We start from the raw sequence: 18294 nt of genomic DNA, 5'->3' as shown, positions 1-18294 counted from the left end.
CCATTAATCATTTCAGCACTAAATGATACAAAAATACATATTCCTTCCATTCTGTTATGCGGTCACGTATAAACTAGCACCACATGGAATTCCTTGGAATTAATCCTATTCCCCAACTGACTCAATGAAGCCTTTATAAAAAGTAGAAAGTTTCTAGTTCTGTTTCATAGTTTTGGTCAATAACACACCAAGATGACCAGGGCAGCAGTCGCAACCAACATGGCTACAGAGACCCCAAATGGACAGTTAAATGACAGAGAAATGTGTTACGACTCAGTAAGGTGGAAATTGAACCCCAGAATTCCTGCGGTCATCGCAAAAAGCAAATATTTTATAAAATACATGAAGGTCCCCTATTTACCCAACTTTCAGACCCAGATCGATAGAAAACAGCGAATCGAAGAAGAATTACTATTTATTGCAAGTAATTAGACTCTAGTTCGGGGTAAACAGCCACAAGCCATTGGCATTTAACACTGGTAACTACAACTCCTCCTTACACAGACATACACAAACACACAGGAAGAACTGGTTATTGGGCAGAGGGGATAAACTGGAAAGACAGTTCAGTAATCTTTGTTCCCAACTTTTGATGTTGAGACGATCCTTATAACTCTTCTGCTGGCCAGCACATTGCTTCAACTAGCTTTCTCTGGATGCCTCCAATAATTGGAGAGAGACACAAGGTAACCAGTTCACTTCCAAAATATGTCTGACTTATCAGTTAAAAGTCACAGCTTACAACAACTTTGCAGGAAAAATAAACTGGTTTTCTTCTGGTTTACAGTAAGTTTTGTCTGCACAGAACAGAGAGCCACTACTGATGTGGGGAAGAACTGAACACTTCTCTCTATCTCTCTCTGCAGCTTGCTCCCAGCTCCAAGTTGCTCAGTTACTGAGAACCAAACACAAAGTTGCTGACAGAGTTATTTATCATTGATAACTGCTCACTAGGCCAGAAACTGAACAACTTCCTTGTCATCAACACAAGCTACATCTGTACACCCCCTCAGCTCCAAAGTGCCTGCAACTCAAACTTTAATTGCTGCTTATTCAAACTGTGGTTATAATGTTTGCCATGGGTGTCTGGACATTTACTTTTAAAAACTGCAGCTACCTTACAATATTGGTTTTCAAACAGCTCTTTCTCATTCCAGTCCACAGTTTTTTTTTTAAACAAACACAAAATAAAAAGATGTAATCCTTACAAATGACTAAAGAAATCACGTGCTGATTTTACTTAAATTCTTACAAATGTTCTAAGTGATGTTAAATTGTTGCTCACCAGAAGATATTTTGGAGGTTTGGTCTTGCTCATCAGTACCGTCTTCATGTAGAGGTCTAACATTTGATTCTGTAAAACAGTTAAGAGGAGGAGCGGTCATCCTTTGTCCAGGAAAACTGAACAACGCACCTAACTATCATTTGAAAACAATCTCAATATAGACAAGACAAACCTATGGCATCACCACAATTGCGTCCCTTCACTAAGTTCAGAATTCCTTGGCACACACTGGTTGCATAGTGCAGTGCCAGATGACATACTGGCCATGAAGGCAACACTCTTGTTCATTTATCTTCTGAATGTATCCTTAAGTGCCTAAATTTTTTACAATACTGTACATGCTTAGACTTAAGAGGGGCCCATTTGTATGCCATCTGCAGTGGGTGGAATGAAGCTTAGGGAAAACCACAGCTCAGATTTACCAAAATAGTGCTGTAGCTAAATGGATTTATGAGGAAGGCTAGGTGCATCCACTAGCTTGAACTCCTTTGAACACAGAAAATTAAGGGTCAATCTGAATTGAGGTGTATATGATAATTTTTTTAAAAAATTACACGGTAGAGTGAGAGAAAGCATTTCCTCTAGAACATGGTGCATAAACTTAAAGATTCAAGCTACAACATTCAGAAATAATGTCATGAAGCGCTTCTTCACACAAAGGATTGTGGACATCTGGTACTCTTTCACCATTAAGGTTGACAGCCAAAGGAAAACTCAAAACTGATGTTGATAATTTCTTTGTTGGACAAGGGTATCAAGAGTTAAAAAGTCAAGCTGATGGAGTTAAGGTATAAAGAAACTGAAAATTAACTGCCTGTCAGCTGAAGAGACAGAGTTCTACAGTTCCTATAAAGCTCTTAGTCACTGACATCCCTTCAAATCCAGCTAAGTTCGTAAAATCAAAGCAAAAAACTGAAGACATTGGAAATCTTAAACAAAACCCACAAAGTACTAGAATTGCTCAGGAGGTCCACAGCAGCTGAGGAGAGAGAAACAGAGTTAGTGTTTTCTGTCAAATACAGCCCTTCTTCAGCTATATTTCTAGCACTTTCTGCTTGCATTCCTGTGGAGACTCATCTACCCATAACAATACAGTAGAATTGAGTCATGATTAGCATGGGGTAAGCTGTGATTAAAACGACTCCATAATGGTTCCATTCAATCCTAAATATTGCAAGGCAAAGTTCCCAAAAATCTGGAAAACAAAGGTGGGGTTAAATACCTTATGCTTGTTGATGGTGGCAATATCTTTCTGGTCTGTAAAGTACTGCACTAAAACTCCAAGCATGGCTAAATGGAGTGGATTTGGTTCCAGGCTCACTGTTGTTGCCAAATACTGCTGTGCAAGGTCCGGGTTCTGTAAAGGGAAGTAGAAGATAAAGGTAAAATGGATAAGGCACCAGACTGACAAGCTGTGCAATGAATCTGTGATGCTCAAGAGTGTTTTCCCTTACAGTTGTATAGATATTTGAGACTGGGACTAAGTGTAGCAGTGCACTGCACATCTTTGAGCAAGGCCACATTTTGTCGGACTCATGTTAGAATTGAACTTCAGACAGGGTGACTGTAATTTCTGGTCCACTAGCACTAGTTGATGCAGCTCGCTTGAAAATGGGAGATGGCTTTCCTCATACAACTGTCATCCTTTGAAAGAAATTCAGACTCCATACATTAGGAGTTGTCAGTTGTAAACCAACACTAAACTTCTTGCTTGAATCCACACAGAATCTAGGAATACATTCCAGGACAGCATTAAGGGAGTACTACATTGCTGGTAGTATGTTTTTTCAAGGTTACATTTAATCAAAGCACTATCCACCCTCACAGATGAGCATAAAACACATCAATGCCCTATTCTGAAGAACAGCCGAGGAGTTGTCATCAACAACTTATATTTATATCATTCCTAAAACAAAATTTGACCCAGGGCAGGATGTTTCAAGATTGTGAAGTCAAACACTGAGCCACATAAAGCAAACTGGGGCAAACGGCCAAAGATTTGGTGAAGTCAATGGATTTTAAGACGATGCTAAGGGAGAAAAGAAGGGTGGAGACAGCAGAGGATTAGGGAGGATATTTCAGAGGTTAGAATGTCAACAATGGAAGGCTTCATTATCAAGGGTAGAGTAGTTAAAATCTGGGATGCTTAGGTCTTTAGTTTAATAAGCACAGACATCTCAAAGGTTTGTGGAGTTGGAGACACGAGACCATGGGTGGACTTTGAAACAAATGTGAAAATCTCAAAATTGAGACATCCTTCATAGGAGTCGATGTAGGTGAACAGGGCTGTTGGGTAAACAAGACGATGCAAATGAGAACAAAGGCTGAAAAGGTTAGGCATCAAGGAAATTGAAATTGTAACAGGGACTGAAGACAATAATCTAGCTCTTCCTTATATTTAGTTGGGGAAAGTTTCTGCTCATTCAGTATGGTGTATCAGACAAGCAATCTCATAACAACAACAGGAGAGAAGTCAAGAGAGATGCTTTTGAGGTAGGGTTGGGTGTCTTCAGCTTACATGTGAAAACGAACACTTTTTTCAGATGAAGTAGCAGCAGGCAGATGAGTAATGGGAGGGAATTAAGAGAAGATCCCTGGAGGACATAAGAGGTAATGGTGTGGGACAGGAAAAGAAGCTGCTGTAAGTGATCTCCTACAATAAGGTTGAAATCAGGCTAGTGCAGTGCCAACCAGCTGAACAACGTGCAGATGTTGGAGGAAGACAGCACAGTCACTGTTCCAAAAGGCTGCAGACAGGTCAAGAGGCCGTTGAGGGATACTTACTCTCGTCACAATCACACAAGATGTCCTTAGTCACTTTCATTAAAGCAAGCCCTGTCTCCCAGCATCCAGGCTAATATTTATCCCTCCAAGAAATATCACAAAACACTAATCATCACGTTACTATTTGCCTGTGTTTCTTGCGTTACAACAGCGACAGAAGTTATAGAACATTTTCAGCAAAGGAGGATGCCATTTCATCCGTCATGCCCAAGCCAACTCTATGCAATTACAATTTAGCCTGTCCCACTTCCCTGCCCTTTTCCTGCAACCCTTCAGGGCTTATCCAGTTTCCTTTGGGAAGTCATAAGTGAATCCATCTCTGCCACCCTCTCAGGCAATATATTCCAAATCATAGCAACTAACTGCATCAACGAAAATATATTTCTCTCCTGCCTTTAGTTCTTTTACCAGTCACCATACATTTGTGACTGCTGGTTCATAATCCTTCCACCAACGGGAATAGCTCCTCACCATCTACTCATTACTTTGAACACCTCTGTCAAATTTCTATTAAATCTTTCATTTTCTGAGAAGAATGTACCCTCCTAACAGAGAGACCTTGATCTTGGAACCATTCCTGTCAATTTTTGCTGTATCCTTTCCAAAGCCTCCATGACCTTCCTAAAGGCCAGTACTCAGAATTCAACACAATATTATACTGGAGGTAAAACCTGTGTTTCATCAAGGTTCATTGTAACTTCCTTGCTTTTTGCACACTTTGGTCAACTTGTACAGCCAAGAATCCCAAAAACATTATTTTAACATATTCCCAACCTACTTTGCTACCTTCAACAACTTGTGCACATATACTGCAGGTCTTTCTTTTCCTGCGCTACCTTTAGAACTGTATATGTTGTTTATTACTAATATCATTCTCAGTGAAGTGCTTTGGAAAATCCTGAGCTTGTGAAGGGTGCTATATAAAATGCAAGTCCATTTTCTTTTCCACAACTCTGCAGAAAATGATCTCAGTGAAAACTTAACTTCAAATGCAATTATCAAATCAAAACGCTCTTTCCCTGACTTTGCCACACTTTTAGCTCTTTGACCAACAGAAGACTCAGAATGCAGAACTCTTCATTCAGTGGAAGTATTTCAATATTATTTGTCCATCACAATACTGATGTAGGATATTAAAGCCAGGGACCATGTGTGTTCACAGAAATTTCTCTTCTTTCATCATTTCAGCTTTCTCCAGGTTTTTTTCAAAGATAACCTTGCATACAATACAGTCACAAGCTGTTGTTAACTGTGCTCGCATGACTCAGCCTCACCCTTTTCCCTCATATCATTCTGCAGTCATTAACTTGCCCCTTGATCCAGGCATCATTCCATCCTACCGACTCCATCTTTTCCTTACCTCTTTCCATAGATGTTTGAGTTTCTTCAGGACCCCATTCACCGTGTGCTTGTTACCACCACCCACAACCTCTGTTAGGAGCAGGCACTGTACATCCACCTATTAGGACACACAAGGCATTGCAGTTAGATCAACATTAAAATGGCATTAACTTCATAAATGAGGAAAAAGCTACATGAACTCCTGGGCAACATCCAATGAAATTCAAATTGTTTGATTCACAGGCTTGTTTTTGCTGCTTTATTTCAAAATGAAATATTTGTGCAAGTGGATAGCTTCCCCTGAACTAGAGACAGAATTAAGGCTTCTGCATTCTGCCTAAAAACATAAACCAACTCTTACTAGAAAGATAGAGTGTACTGCATCAATGCCTGAATTTTCACTGTCTACACCAGACATACTAAACTGTGAATCTGAATGTCCACTTATGAGGCCCAATTAATCTGTGCAACCTTTTGATTTGGATCAGGCTTGAGCTTCTCTAGTTTCTTGTCAATTAGGGACTGGACAGGGGAATTATATAGAGAACGAGGATAAGGGTGAGGTACTCTGTGAGCAAAAAGACGCCAACAAAAAGTCATAATGAAAGAGCTGGTATTTGAGACAGAGGATAGATTAAAAATGACAAAAAAGAAACAAGGCTGATTGTAATTGAAAGTTAAGTCACCAGGACCTGATTGGATGATTACACCATCAAATGCATCCTATCTACTTTTAGTCTTGCCAGAGGGTAGGAAAATTGAAAATTCCACATCTCTGTTCATATAAACAATATAACAATAATCCAGAGAGATCTTTGTTTAGGAACAATAATCCGCAATAAAACAAAGTCACTTGGACAAGGTTGCATTAATTATGGAAAGCCAATATTGATTTGCTAATTTTGAAGGGTTGCAAGGACTCAGTACAAGGGCAAAGTATAAGTGCACAAAGCAGTGAAGGCAGCAGGAAGATTGAAATATGGTTAAAGTATGTAAAGATTCTTGGATTTATAAACTGAAGCATTATACAAGCAAGAACGTTACAAAAAACCTTTATCAACCTCTGATTTTGCTTTAACTAGGGTATTATATTCAACACTGGACACTGCACTTAAAGGCATTAGAGATGATGCAAAATAAAATGGCTCCAGAGATGAGACATTGGCAAAGCTGGGACCGTTTTCCCAAAAAAGATGTGTTGGGAAGATTTTGTAGAGGTGTTAAAAATCATGAAGGGTCTGGACAGATTAAAAGATGAGAAAATGCTTCTAATATCTAACAGCCAAGCCCAGCGATTTAAGGTGATTGTTAAGAAAACTAATGGCGACATGCGAAAAACTTTCTTTCATGCAGCGAATGTTTAGGATCTGGAATGTACTGCCCGAGTGTGACGGGGCAGATTCAATCATGGCTTTCAAAAGGAACTGGATAAGCTCCGGAACAGAGAAAATGTGCTGTGGGGAAAGAGCAAGGGAATGGAGCTGGACTTGCAGAGAGTTAATATAAACGCGATTGGTCAATTGGTCTCCATTTATTCTATAACCATTTTGTTATTCAATAATGTCAGGTTCCCACAGCTTCTCTGTCTCACCATCCTACCACCCGATATCCTTTATTCATTTATGGGATGTGGGTGTCGCTGGCTGGCCAGCATTTATTGCCCGCCCCTAGTTGCTCTTGAGAAGTGAGTGAGCTGCCTTCCTGAACCACTGCAGTCCACCTCATGTGGGTTGACCCACAACCCCATTCAGGAAAGAATTCCAGGATTTTGACCCAGCAACATTGAAGGAACAGCGATTTATTTCCAATTCAGGATGGTGAGTGGCTTGGTGGGGAACATGAAGCTGGTGATGTTCCCATGTATCTGCTGCCCTTATCCTTCTAGATGGAAGTGCTCATGAGTTGGAAAGTGCTGCATGAGGATCTTTGGTGAATTTCCGTAAAAGCATCTAATGGATATTAGGCAACACTCCTGCCTCTGACTTAGAAGATTATCAGTTCAGGTCCAATGCCATAGGCATATTCTAAGCAAGCACTCTACTGCAGTAGAGGCAATACGGCACTGTCAGAAGTGTCATCATTTGGATAAGATGCTAAAGCAAGGTCCTTTCTGCTCTCGTCTGGACTATTAAGAGAGTAGGGGAGTTCTGGCCATTAGCCATCATTGTATATTAATAAGAATTTGCCTCATAATTATAGACAGGAGCTATTTTCACAGATGGGTCAAATAAGAATTGATGAAACAAATGGGAAGGCTGACATTTCAGCTAGGAAGCAAAGCAATCCTCTTCATACTTTGAAAGAAACCAGCAGCTTTAGGAACTCGAGATGGAATATAAAAAACTCATCATACCCATTTCCTGCACAATCTGTGTACTTCCCACTCTAGCATGAGCTCCATCTCACTTTAACTCCCTGCGATGTCATGCAACAAGCTTTCACATTGCTCCCTTCCAAAAGATTATATGAGCAAAAATGCTGATCATTTACACATCTTATTTTCTTCACCAGCCCAAGCTGCTTGCCTTACAGATGAAGGTTCAACAAACTGCAGTTTCGTTTCTTCTGTGCACTTTCTGAAGATTGCACTGCCCTCCAACCCTTGCCTCAGTAGCCATATGTAAAAAGCAGCCATTTCCATATCCCGATACTCACCAACTTTATCCACATCTCGGTTGCTCGTTTTTCAGGGGTTGCGAATGCCGTCTTGACCAGCAGTAACGTCCAGTTGAGAGCAAGGGATGCTGCTGAGGCACTGCTTTTACTGTTGACAGAGAAAAGCGGGGTAGAGGGGGGAGTGCATGCTTAAGTGTTAATGACTTCAGTATTACGATCACATATTTGAAAAAGAATTGGCTCAAAAATAACCCCGAACAGTAACTGATACATCCAAAGCTCCTTTCACCCAGCATATCATTGGGTAGGGTAGATGGTGGACATTATTCTCAAATTGACAATTGTATTATTCCACACACTCCCTGGCCTGGTTCCTCTGCAATTCCTATGCTTGACAGACTTATTGATTCTTGTGCCTCCACTCAGAGCTGCAGGGTGATAACGGTGTTTGGAGTATTTTTTCTCTACCTCCAAAGAAAGGTGACAAAGGAACTTCTTTTGCAAATCCCCCTGCCAAACAAGAATCATCTACCTGAGGCTTCAAAATATTCAATGGCATTGCTACCATGTCTCCAAAGCAGAGTTCTAAAGTTATGCAACCCTCACTCAAGACAGAGGCAAAGGTGAGAAGTAATTTCATCGAAGATCCTGAACAATCTTGACAAGGTGGGGATAGAAAGGATGTTTACTCTTGTTGGTGAATCCAGAAGACAGGGAATACTCTTGAAATTAGGAGTTGCCCCTTTAGGACAGCAATGAGGAGAACACTTTTTCTCTCACAAAAACAGAAGTTGCTGGAAGCTCAGCAGGTCTGGCAGCATCTGTGAAGAAAAAAGTCAGAGTTAACGTTTCGGGTCTGGTGACCCTTCCTCAGAACTGATGGTAGCCGGGAAAACGTCAGTTTATGCGCAGAAAATAGGGAGGGGGATGGGGTAGGGAGTATATGATAGGATAGAGCCCAAAGAGAGAGATCAGCAGTTGGACAGACAACGGAGTTGATAACGATCTGGTTAGGAGGGTGAATCGTTGTTAATAGGGACTGTTAGTGACTGACAATAAGTAGTGCGAAATGGCAGGCTAGGTGATAACAAAGCCTGGAGTGTGGGGTAGGGGGCTAAGATATGGGAGTGTTTAGGCCCTAAAATTATACTGAACTTGATATTGAGTCCAGAGGGCTACAGGGTCCTCAAGCAGAAAATGAGGGGTTGTTCTTCCAGCTTGTGTTGAGTTTCGCTGGAACACTGCAGCAAGCCAGAGACAGAGATGTTGGCCAGGGAACAGGGTGGTGTGTTAAAGTGGCAGGAACAGGCAGCTCAGGGTCTTTATTGCGAGCAGAATGTAGATGTTCTGCGAAGTGGTCAACCAGTCTACGCTTTGTTTTCCCAATGTAGAGGAGACCACATTGTAAGCAGCAAATGCAGTAGACTAGATTCTAGGATAACAAGGTGTAGAGCTGGATGAACACAGCAGGCCAAGCAGCATCAGAGGAGCAGGAAAGCTGACGTTTCAGGTCTGGACCATTCTTCAGAAATGGGGGAGGAGAAGGGGATTCTGAAAAAAAGAGAGGGTGGGGAAGGCAGATGGAAGGTGGATAAAGGAGCAGATAGGTGGAGAGGAGACAGACAGGTCAAGGGGGCAGGGATGGAGCCAGTAAAGGTGAATGTAGGTGAGGAGTTAGGATGGGGGTTGGTCAGTCAAGGGAAGACAGACAGGTCAAGGAGGCGGGGATGAGGCTGGTAGGTAGGAGGTGGGGGTGGGGGTTGAGGTGAGAGGAGTGGATAGGTGGGAGAAAAGACAGACAGGTCAAGGAGGCGGGGACGAGCTGGGCTGGCTTTGGGATGAGGTCGAGGGTGGGGAGATTTTGAGAGTCTGTGAAGTCCAAATTAATACCATTGGGCTGCAGGGTTCCCAAGCGAAACATGAGGTGCTGTTCCTGCAACCTTCGGGTGGCATTGTTGTGGCACTGGAGGAGGCCCAAGATGGACATGTCGTCCAAGGAGTGGGAGGGGGAGTTGAAGTGGTTCGTGACTGGGAGGTGCAGTCATTTGTCGCGAACCAGACTAGATTCTAAGAAGTGCAGGTCAAGTGTTGCTTCACCTGGAAGGTATGCTTGGGCCCTTGAATAGTGGGGAGGGAGGAGGTAAATGGGCAGGTGTTGCACCTTCGCCGGTTGCAGGGGAAGGTGCCATAGCACTGTTGGGGGTGGTGTTGGGAGTGAAGTAAGAGTAGACCAGGTGTCCTGGAGGGAACGGTCCCTGCAGAAGGCAGACAAGGGACGGAAGGGGAGGGGAATGAGTGTCTGGTGGTGGCATTTTGCTGGAGGTGGCGGGAATGGCATCTGATGATCTTCTGGATGTGGATAAGGACAAGGGGAACCCTCTCGCTGTTGTGGAAGGGAAGGGGTGAGGGCGGAAGTGCGGGAGATGGATCAGACCCTGTCAACAACGGTGCTGGGGAATCCTCGGTTGAGGGCTCTTCGGGCTCTATCCTATCGTTTACTCCCTACCCCACCCCGCTCCCTATTTTCTGCACATAAACTGACGTTTTCCCAGCTACCGTCAATTCTGAGGAAGGGTCACCGGACCTGAAATGTTGACTCTGATTTCTTCTTCACAGATGCTGCCAGACTTGCTGAACTTCCAGCAACTTCTGTTTTTGTTCCTGACTTGCAGCATCCACAGTTCTTTCGGTTTTTACTTTTTTCTCTCAGAGGGGTGCGCAACTTTGGAACTCAAACTCTGAATCTCAGAAGGCAGGGTCATCGAATACTTTTCAGCCAGAGATAGATAGCCACTTGATAGGCAACGAAATCAAATGTTATTGATTGTAAATATGGAATCCAAACAGAAGTCATTATTGAATGGTGGAACAGGCTTTAGATAAAGAATGGCCTACTTCTGATCCTAATTTGTAAGTCGGATTACATTATTTTCACATTGTAAATCAAGGGATCTAATTAACATTCAACTGGCAGCCCAGAACCTCCTGGCACAGAATGAGTTCTTTCAGCCATCACATCAGTGCCTAGTGATTGAAAGAGCTATCTGATTAGTTCCAATAATCTTGCAATTCTGTTCTTCTCAGGTATGTATATCTAATGTCCATTTGAAAATTACAGTTGAATCTACATTAAACACACACACACACAAACAATAACATATTCAGAGTTCTCTCCATCACCCAATCTCTCTGGATTGGAAAGTCAGAAAGATGGTCCAAGATGACGGCAGAGTAGGACACTCCAAGCGGAGGTGCTCTGCTTTGCCAATTTCTTTTTCTCTGATCTTATCAATAGTTTTTCTCCCTCCCACCCACCCCCCAAAATTTAACTTCTTAAACTTACCTGGAGGAAATGGAAAATGAAGGCAAATCTGAGTCCAGCCTGGTGCAGGAGATGAGTCAGAGACTATGCAAACATGGGAGGTGAGTCCCGGAGGCGAGTCACAGGCCGGTGCTGAGAGCAGGAGGGGATCCAATCCCAGCCCGGCCTGGGAAACGAGTCCCAGCGGTGAGTCGCGGGCTGGAGCATGGCATAGGAGGCAGTCCGAGCCCAAGCCCAGGCCCAGGCAGTGAGGCCTCGTGTTCTGAAGCCCGGCAGGCATGGGCTCAATGAAAAGGACTATAATTTGAGGACTTTTTAAAAGATGCTTTTTATTCCTATTCTGGCATTTGAGTTATGAGAGTACTTTTTAAAACTTTGTATTCCTATGCCAGACTTTTTTTTTACTCTTTCAATTCTGTAACAAACACAGAAAGTAACTGTAGCAAAGTACCCCGTACCTAAGATGGTGGCAAGGCGGTGACATTATAAACATTTCACTGCACTCATTCAAGTGCACGTGACCATAAAGGCTATTCTATTCTATTCTACTCGAAGTATGTGCTCCATCAATTCATGTTGTAGCATACTGGACAGCAGGTCTCAAGAATGATCTGATCGAGATTCACCATAATCTGCTAGGGATCTCACCTCATACAAAAAACACAAATGTCTTTTACCTAGACAGCATCTCTGCAGTAGCGAAGTTTTTTTTCTGGCAAACTACAACCAACAAACTTCGACTAGCATCAAAGAGTTTCAATGTCCTAGGTCCGAACCATCAAAGTGATAACCTTGCAGCAATCAGTTATGACTTCATTCACCAATAAAAGGTCAAACATTACTCAAATAAATGACATTTGCTGAATCTTGCTCGTGTTTAATGTAAACTGATTATTTAGTATATATGTGTCCACTTACAGTAATTAAAATGAATATAATGCAGTTTGATTGTTCAGCTCTGAAGCTGCGTAACAGATTCAGAACTTATAGACCTCTGATAGACACCTATCCAACTTCAAGCCTGGGCTCAATATGTTCAGTTTTGAGGTGCAGTTTTCCGCATCAATTGGCTATGTGTCGTATATCTCTAACCTCAGTCACATACTATTTGCAGTGCAACATGTCCTAAGGACACATGATGTTCAGTTTCTGATGTTTTTCAATTCTATTTTGATAAATTAATTGTAAAGACCATACAGTCTCCATTTCAGAAGATGATCTATTCACAACAGCCAACAAACCACCGGTAATTGGAGGAAAGCAATTGTAAAACTCCGCACAAATCTCTGTGGCACTAGCCTCTCAGTTCAGGGTCGTTGTTCTTGCATACCTTGGACTGCCATTCTTACAGGTGATCCCGGTCGACTGCAAGCATTGCACCAGGTGTTTTGTTGTTGCCTCAGCATGACTTTCAACCAGTTGCTGAATTACTGTCTGAAGGGCTCTTTGTGATGTTGCATCCCTGCCAAATGGTATCAAAACAAATCTTTTAGCCAATTCTCATACCTTTCATAAGCCTTACTATACAGCAGCCTAACTGCAAAGCAAAGACCGATGTGGTTAGAAGGAATATTATATGTACCTGCACTTGGAGTTACTGCTCCATATCACTTTGAATGTTCAGAGGGACCATTGAGGAGGAAGACTTGAACTTGAATAACAAAGAATACTTCGTAGAGCCATCTCTTGGATATGTTAGAATATGGGAAATCTACAACTAATCTCCTCATACCTCATCTATGAATCCATAATGATGTAATTCGCGGCAAGAACTTGGCAGCACCGACATAAAAGAAAACCGTCCGTTAGAGAAAGAAAATTTGCTAAAAGTAGTTTGCTTGCAATGATACTCGGAGACCCAAGATATGGCTGGACTTCCAATGCTAATTATAATCTGGACCATAATCTGCCAAGACAGGCCATCTGTCATCAGTTAGACCTGGCCAAGTATCTCTTAAATTGTTTGTTTGGCAAGTTTTTGAAAATGTAAGCTGTTAATGTCACAGTAAAGAAAGAAAAGTGTCAGGAAGCTAATAGAACAGGGCAAGAACTCATTAAATCTCTTTAAACAACCAGATTGAAAGATTGTGAAATTAACAAAGACTGAGATGGAAGTACAAATTAGATGGGGCAAGATCTGAAGGAGTGAGACTCTAGTATTATAACAGTCTATTTTCGGTGCCAGAGAGATTGACTGGCAATGATTTTAAAATTTATGATGTTGTTTAAAAGGGTCCTTAGATGGAAATAAACAAACCTAACTTTCAGTGGTAAATTTAATTCAGCAAAGCAAAGACACCTCTGGATATTTGAATTTAACTATATGTCTGCCAGTTGCCTCAAGCTGCTGTGCCACTTGCACATCATTAACAGTGAGAACCATCAGCTACACAACAAATTTGACACCAAATTCTAGCCAGAACGACAATGTCAACAACACTCCCTTATCGATCTCCACTTGGTGGGAATAAGGAATGATGCAGGGACTATAGTGGCTGGGGCAGCAACCAACATGAAGTGCAGAGAGATGGAAGATGAGAAGATCGCCCTAGGGCAATTTCACATGCCTCCATAGGTCCCCAGAAATGAAGATGTTTGATACAAGCAATAAAATGGATGCTGGTTTATTGCACTAGCTTGATGAGTACCTGGATAACACATTTGCAGGGACATCTACTTTGCTATTAAAAAGGGAGTTCAGGATTTTTACCCAAGTGAAAGAATGGCAGTAGCATCCAAGTAAGGATGGTCTGTGAATTGGAGGGGAACTTGCAAATGGTATCATTCGTAGGCACATTTCCATATTATTCCCATTTTATTCCTGTGCCTTTTATTCTTCTAGTTGGGAGAAATCACAGATTTGAAAGGGGTTGTTAAAAGAACCTCAGCAAGTTTGCTGCAGTGCCTCTTGCAAATGGTACATACTGATGCCGCAAACCATCAGTGGTGAAAGGAGTAAATGTTGAAGGTGGTAAATGTCAATCAAGCAGCTGCTTTATCCTGGATAATGTCAAAATGTCTTAAGTGTTGTTGGAGCTACACCCATCCAGGTAAGTGCAAAATATTCAACAACACTCCTGACTTCTGTCTTGCAAGTGTTGGACAGGCTTTGGGAAGTCAGAAAATGAGTTAATTACCACAGAATTCCTAACCTCTGACCTGCACTTTTTATCATATTATTTATTTCATTAATTCAGTTAAATTTCTGATTAAAGATGAACGCTATGATGTTGATGATGGGTCATTCAACAACAGCAAATGCTGCTGAATGTCAAAAAAAGGTGATTAGATTATCTCTTCTTGGAGGCGGTCATTGTCTGGCACTTATGTGGTACAAATGTTAATTGCCACTTAGCAGCGCAAGCATGAATATTGTCAAGGTTATGCTATATATGAGCATAGAGTGCTTCAATATCTGAGGAGTTGTGAATGGTACTGAACATTGTGTCATCATCAGTGAATATCCCTACTTCTGATCAAATAATAGAGGGAAGATCATATTTTGGAATTCAGCTTTTTTTGTTACGATTTAGACCAAAAATGTAAATAAATCTCAGAACAATAATCCAGAGGGCTAGGTATTACAGAGAATCAGTAAAACTGAATGAACCTGCCACCTCACTACACAAACCCAATTGCTTCACTAACATCAGTTGTGGAAAAACAACCTGCCATCCTCCCATGGTGTACCCTAAATGGGACTCCAGATCCATACCAATACGTTTTATTCTTATCAAAACTAAAGCAAAAAAAAAAAAAAAAACCAGATGCTGGAGATCTGAAATAAAAACATTGGACTCAAAATGTTAACTCTGTTTCTCTCTCCAATTCTGCCAAACCAGCTGAGTTGTTCCAGCACTTTTTATTTTATTCTTAACACCTCTCCGAAGTGGCAAAGCAAACCACTCAGACTTATCACTACCTTCTCAAGACAATTAAGAACAGCAATTTTCATCATGCACTTTAATAAAACAGTGAATCGAGCGCTCCAATTTTTGGTGCAGTAGCTCCAGAAGGAAATATATTATTTGAACCAAAATTTCTGGTACTAACCTGTAACGATGTAGAGTCAAGCAGAAAAGTTTGCATAAACCTTTCACAGCAGCATCAGGTAAATCTGAAAGAAAAAATAAGAAGCAGCTGTTACACAACAATAAACACAAGCACACATACAGGTGCTAAGGAATAAAGTCCCTCACCCCTTCATCTATATTAACATACTTTAAAACAGAATTCTTTCCTGGGATGTGATCATGCTAACAAGGCCAGCATTTGATGCTCATCCCTAATTACCCTAGAACTGCATGTCTTGCTGTCAATCATGGAGTCACATGGATAAGAACAGCAGACTTCCTTCCTTACAAAGCAAAACCAGAAGGGTTTTAAAACACAATCTATGATAGTTCTGTGACCACCATTTAATAGAATTTAAATTCCACCAACAGCTGTTGCATGATTTGAACCTGTGTCCTCAGAACATTAAGCTAAGGTTCTGGATTACTAGCCTAATGACATTATCTCAGTGACACTGTCTCTCTCCACCCCTCCCTCATACTCAATGTCCTGAGTATGGTACGAATTACTCTCAAGTGAGATAGAATTGACATCTCATGCATCAGTATTGAAAAAAAAAGCCTTCAGCTACACAGTAATCCTCATTCTAATGCACATGGAGGTAATGTGGGAAAAAAAAATCTCTATCAGCCTTGACTCAGTGGGCATTGTACACACTTCTGAATTACAGGATCACGGATTTTGACTCACTGGAGGTTTCAGCGCTTGCTTGTTTAGGTCAACATATATATCTCTAGTCAAAGGGCAGGTGGTTTTTCCAAGGATCCTAACTAATAACAGTCTACACCCAACAGTGAGAAAACAGATTATCTGGCCACTTATTTGACTGCTCCGCATAAGGCAGTTACTATGTTTCCTTATTTTATGCTGGTGAAACACTTCATTAGTCACTTTGGGATGCTATGACTCGTGAAAGACACTATTTAAATGCAAGTTCTTTCTTTATGTGAACACAAAAGGTCAAAGTCTCAAATGGAGAACTGATCTACAGGAAGCAGAAATTGCATTTAAAGAATGTTTTCAGCCACAGACCTGAGAGGAAAAAAAAGACAGGAAGCCCAGCAGCAGAGATCCTTCATCTGCTGTCCACAGACTCCCTCATCTTCTGACCACCTGTTAATCCACTACAGTCTGGCTTTCTGCCCAAACCTTTCTTGTGGGCAGATATCTGACCACTACTCAAAAGATATTTGGAGCATATTGCTGACCTGCACTTTATCACATCACAGCAGAGCTCAATGCAGCATTAACAAACAACTCTCAACTGAGACACTACTGCAGGCTTCGATAAAGATGACAACACAGCTCACTTCAAAACCAATATGAAGAAAGGCACCCTGGGAGACAGTGAGATACTTCCAAGCTGGAGCACCAGATTTTCACCACAGAACATGGAACAGCTAGACATTCAAAACCACAGTTCTATTCTGGGATCCACTTTTGTGCCAGCACAAAATGCTATGACGCTTGGACACCATAGGGATGAAACAATTCAGCAGGCATACCTTTTCCAATGACACAGCTCCCCAATTCCGAAAGTATCTGTTGTCGCTCCTTCACACTGGCTGTAGTGACTTTCGCAGCAAATCTCCTGAGGGTGTCTGAAACCTGTAAGTCAATCATATAGTTGTCACTCTTCATTCTACTAATTAAAGTACTCAACTTACCCCACAGTATTCCGTTACACCTTAGAGGTAGCGCACTGGAAATTCAGCCCCACTGCTGGAGTCATTGTAAAAGATTTTTAAAAGAACGTAGAATTCCCCAATTTACTGCTCTTTTAGACCCAACTTGACAAAAAGCATGGACCAAGTTTCTGTACTTAACAAGAATGAACTATTTATCGCAAATAAATAGATTCTAGACATAGGGCATAGAATACAGGAGCAGGGAAGTCTTTTTGCGAGTTTATAGAGCATTGGCTAAGTTGCAGATGGAATTCTGCCTGCAGTTCTGGTCACCACACTATCGGAAGGATGTGATTGTACTGGACAGCATGCAGAAGAGATTCACCAGGATGTTGCTGGGGTGGAAAGTCCAGTTGTGAGGAAAGACTGAATAGGCTGGGCTTGTTTTTCCTGCAGCACAGAAGGCTGGGAACAGTATACAAAAATTGAGGTAAATAAAATTATGAAAGGCATAAACAGAGTAGATCATGAGAATCGTTTCCCCATGGCAGATGATTCTAAGGCCAGAGAACACAAGGTTAAGGTGATGAGTAAGTGCTTTAGAGGGAATTGGAGGGTGGTAGGAATATGGAATACGCTGTCCAAGAGGGTGGTGGAGGTAGGTACTCCTGCAACATTTAAGAAACATCTAAACAAGTACTTAAAACCATAAACCAGGGCACTATAGGCTATGGACAAGTGCAAGTAAACAGGATTAGTATAGTTTGGTGTTTGTTGGCTTAGGCATGGCTGAAGGAAAAGTTTCCATGCTGTATGATTCTCTATGAGTCCATAAACAATTATGAACCATCAATGTATAACTCTACTAGTGAAAACTCTAACCCACTTACAAAACAGAAAGCCGCTTCTTTATGAATCATAGAATCCATACAGTGTGGAAACGTGCCCTTTGGCCCAACAAGTCCATACCGACCCTGAGAGCATCCCCCCCAGACCCATCCCCCTATAACGAACCTAATCTACACATCCCCGAACACTACGGGCAATTTAGCATGGCCAATTCACCTAGCCTGCACATCTTTAGATTGTGGCAGGAAACTGGAGCACCCGGAGGAAACCCACGCAGACATGGGGAGAATGTGCAAACTCCACACAAACAGTCACCCGAGGGTGGGATTGAACCCGGGTCCGTGCCGCCCTTATCTTCCGTCTCTTGTACTTTCAGTTGTTTGCAGGAGGCATAG

At 41.8% G+C, this 18294-nt stretch overlaps 1 protein-coding gene across 1 annotated transcript in view; it reads right to left on the bottom strand.

Annotated features, from left to right (window-relative positions):
* gcn1 (GCN1 activator of EIF2AK4) overlaps positions 1–18294 on the bottom strand; it is a 123692-nt gene that overhangs the window by 96554 nt on the left and 8844 nt on the right. The window contains exons 2-8 of the mRNA XM_048611272.1: positions 16928–17030; positions 15402–15465; positions 12679–12810; positions 8066–8174; positions 5430–5528; positions 2508–2642; positions 1286–1354 (exon numbers count right to left, since the gene is read on the bottom strand). Of these exons, the coding sequence (XP_048467229.1) occupies positions 1286–1354; positions 2508–2642; positions 5430–5528; positions 8066–8174; positions 12679–12810; positions 15402–15465; positions 16928–17030 (711 nt within the window). The remainder of the gene's footprint in view (positions 1–1285; positions 1355–2507; positions 2643–5429; positions 5529–8065; positions 8175–12678; positions 12811–15401; positions 15466–16927; positions 17031–18294) is intronic.

The sequence above is a fragment of the Rhincodon typus genome, chromosome 24 (genome assembly GCF_021869965.1).
Source record: "Rhincodon typus isolate 14 chromosome 24, sRhiTyp1.1, whole genome shotgun sequence".
Classification (NCBI taxonomy): domain Eukaryota; kingdom Metazoa; phylum Chordata; class Chondrichthyes; order Orectolobiformes; family Rhincodontidae; genus Rhincodon; species Rhincodon typus.
The sequence above is the reverse complement of the archived record's forward strand: the minus strand, read 5'-3'. Positions and strand labels throughout refer to the sequence as shown.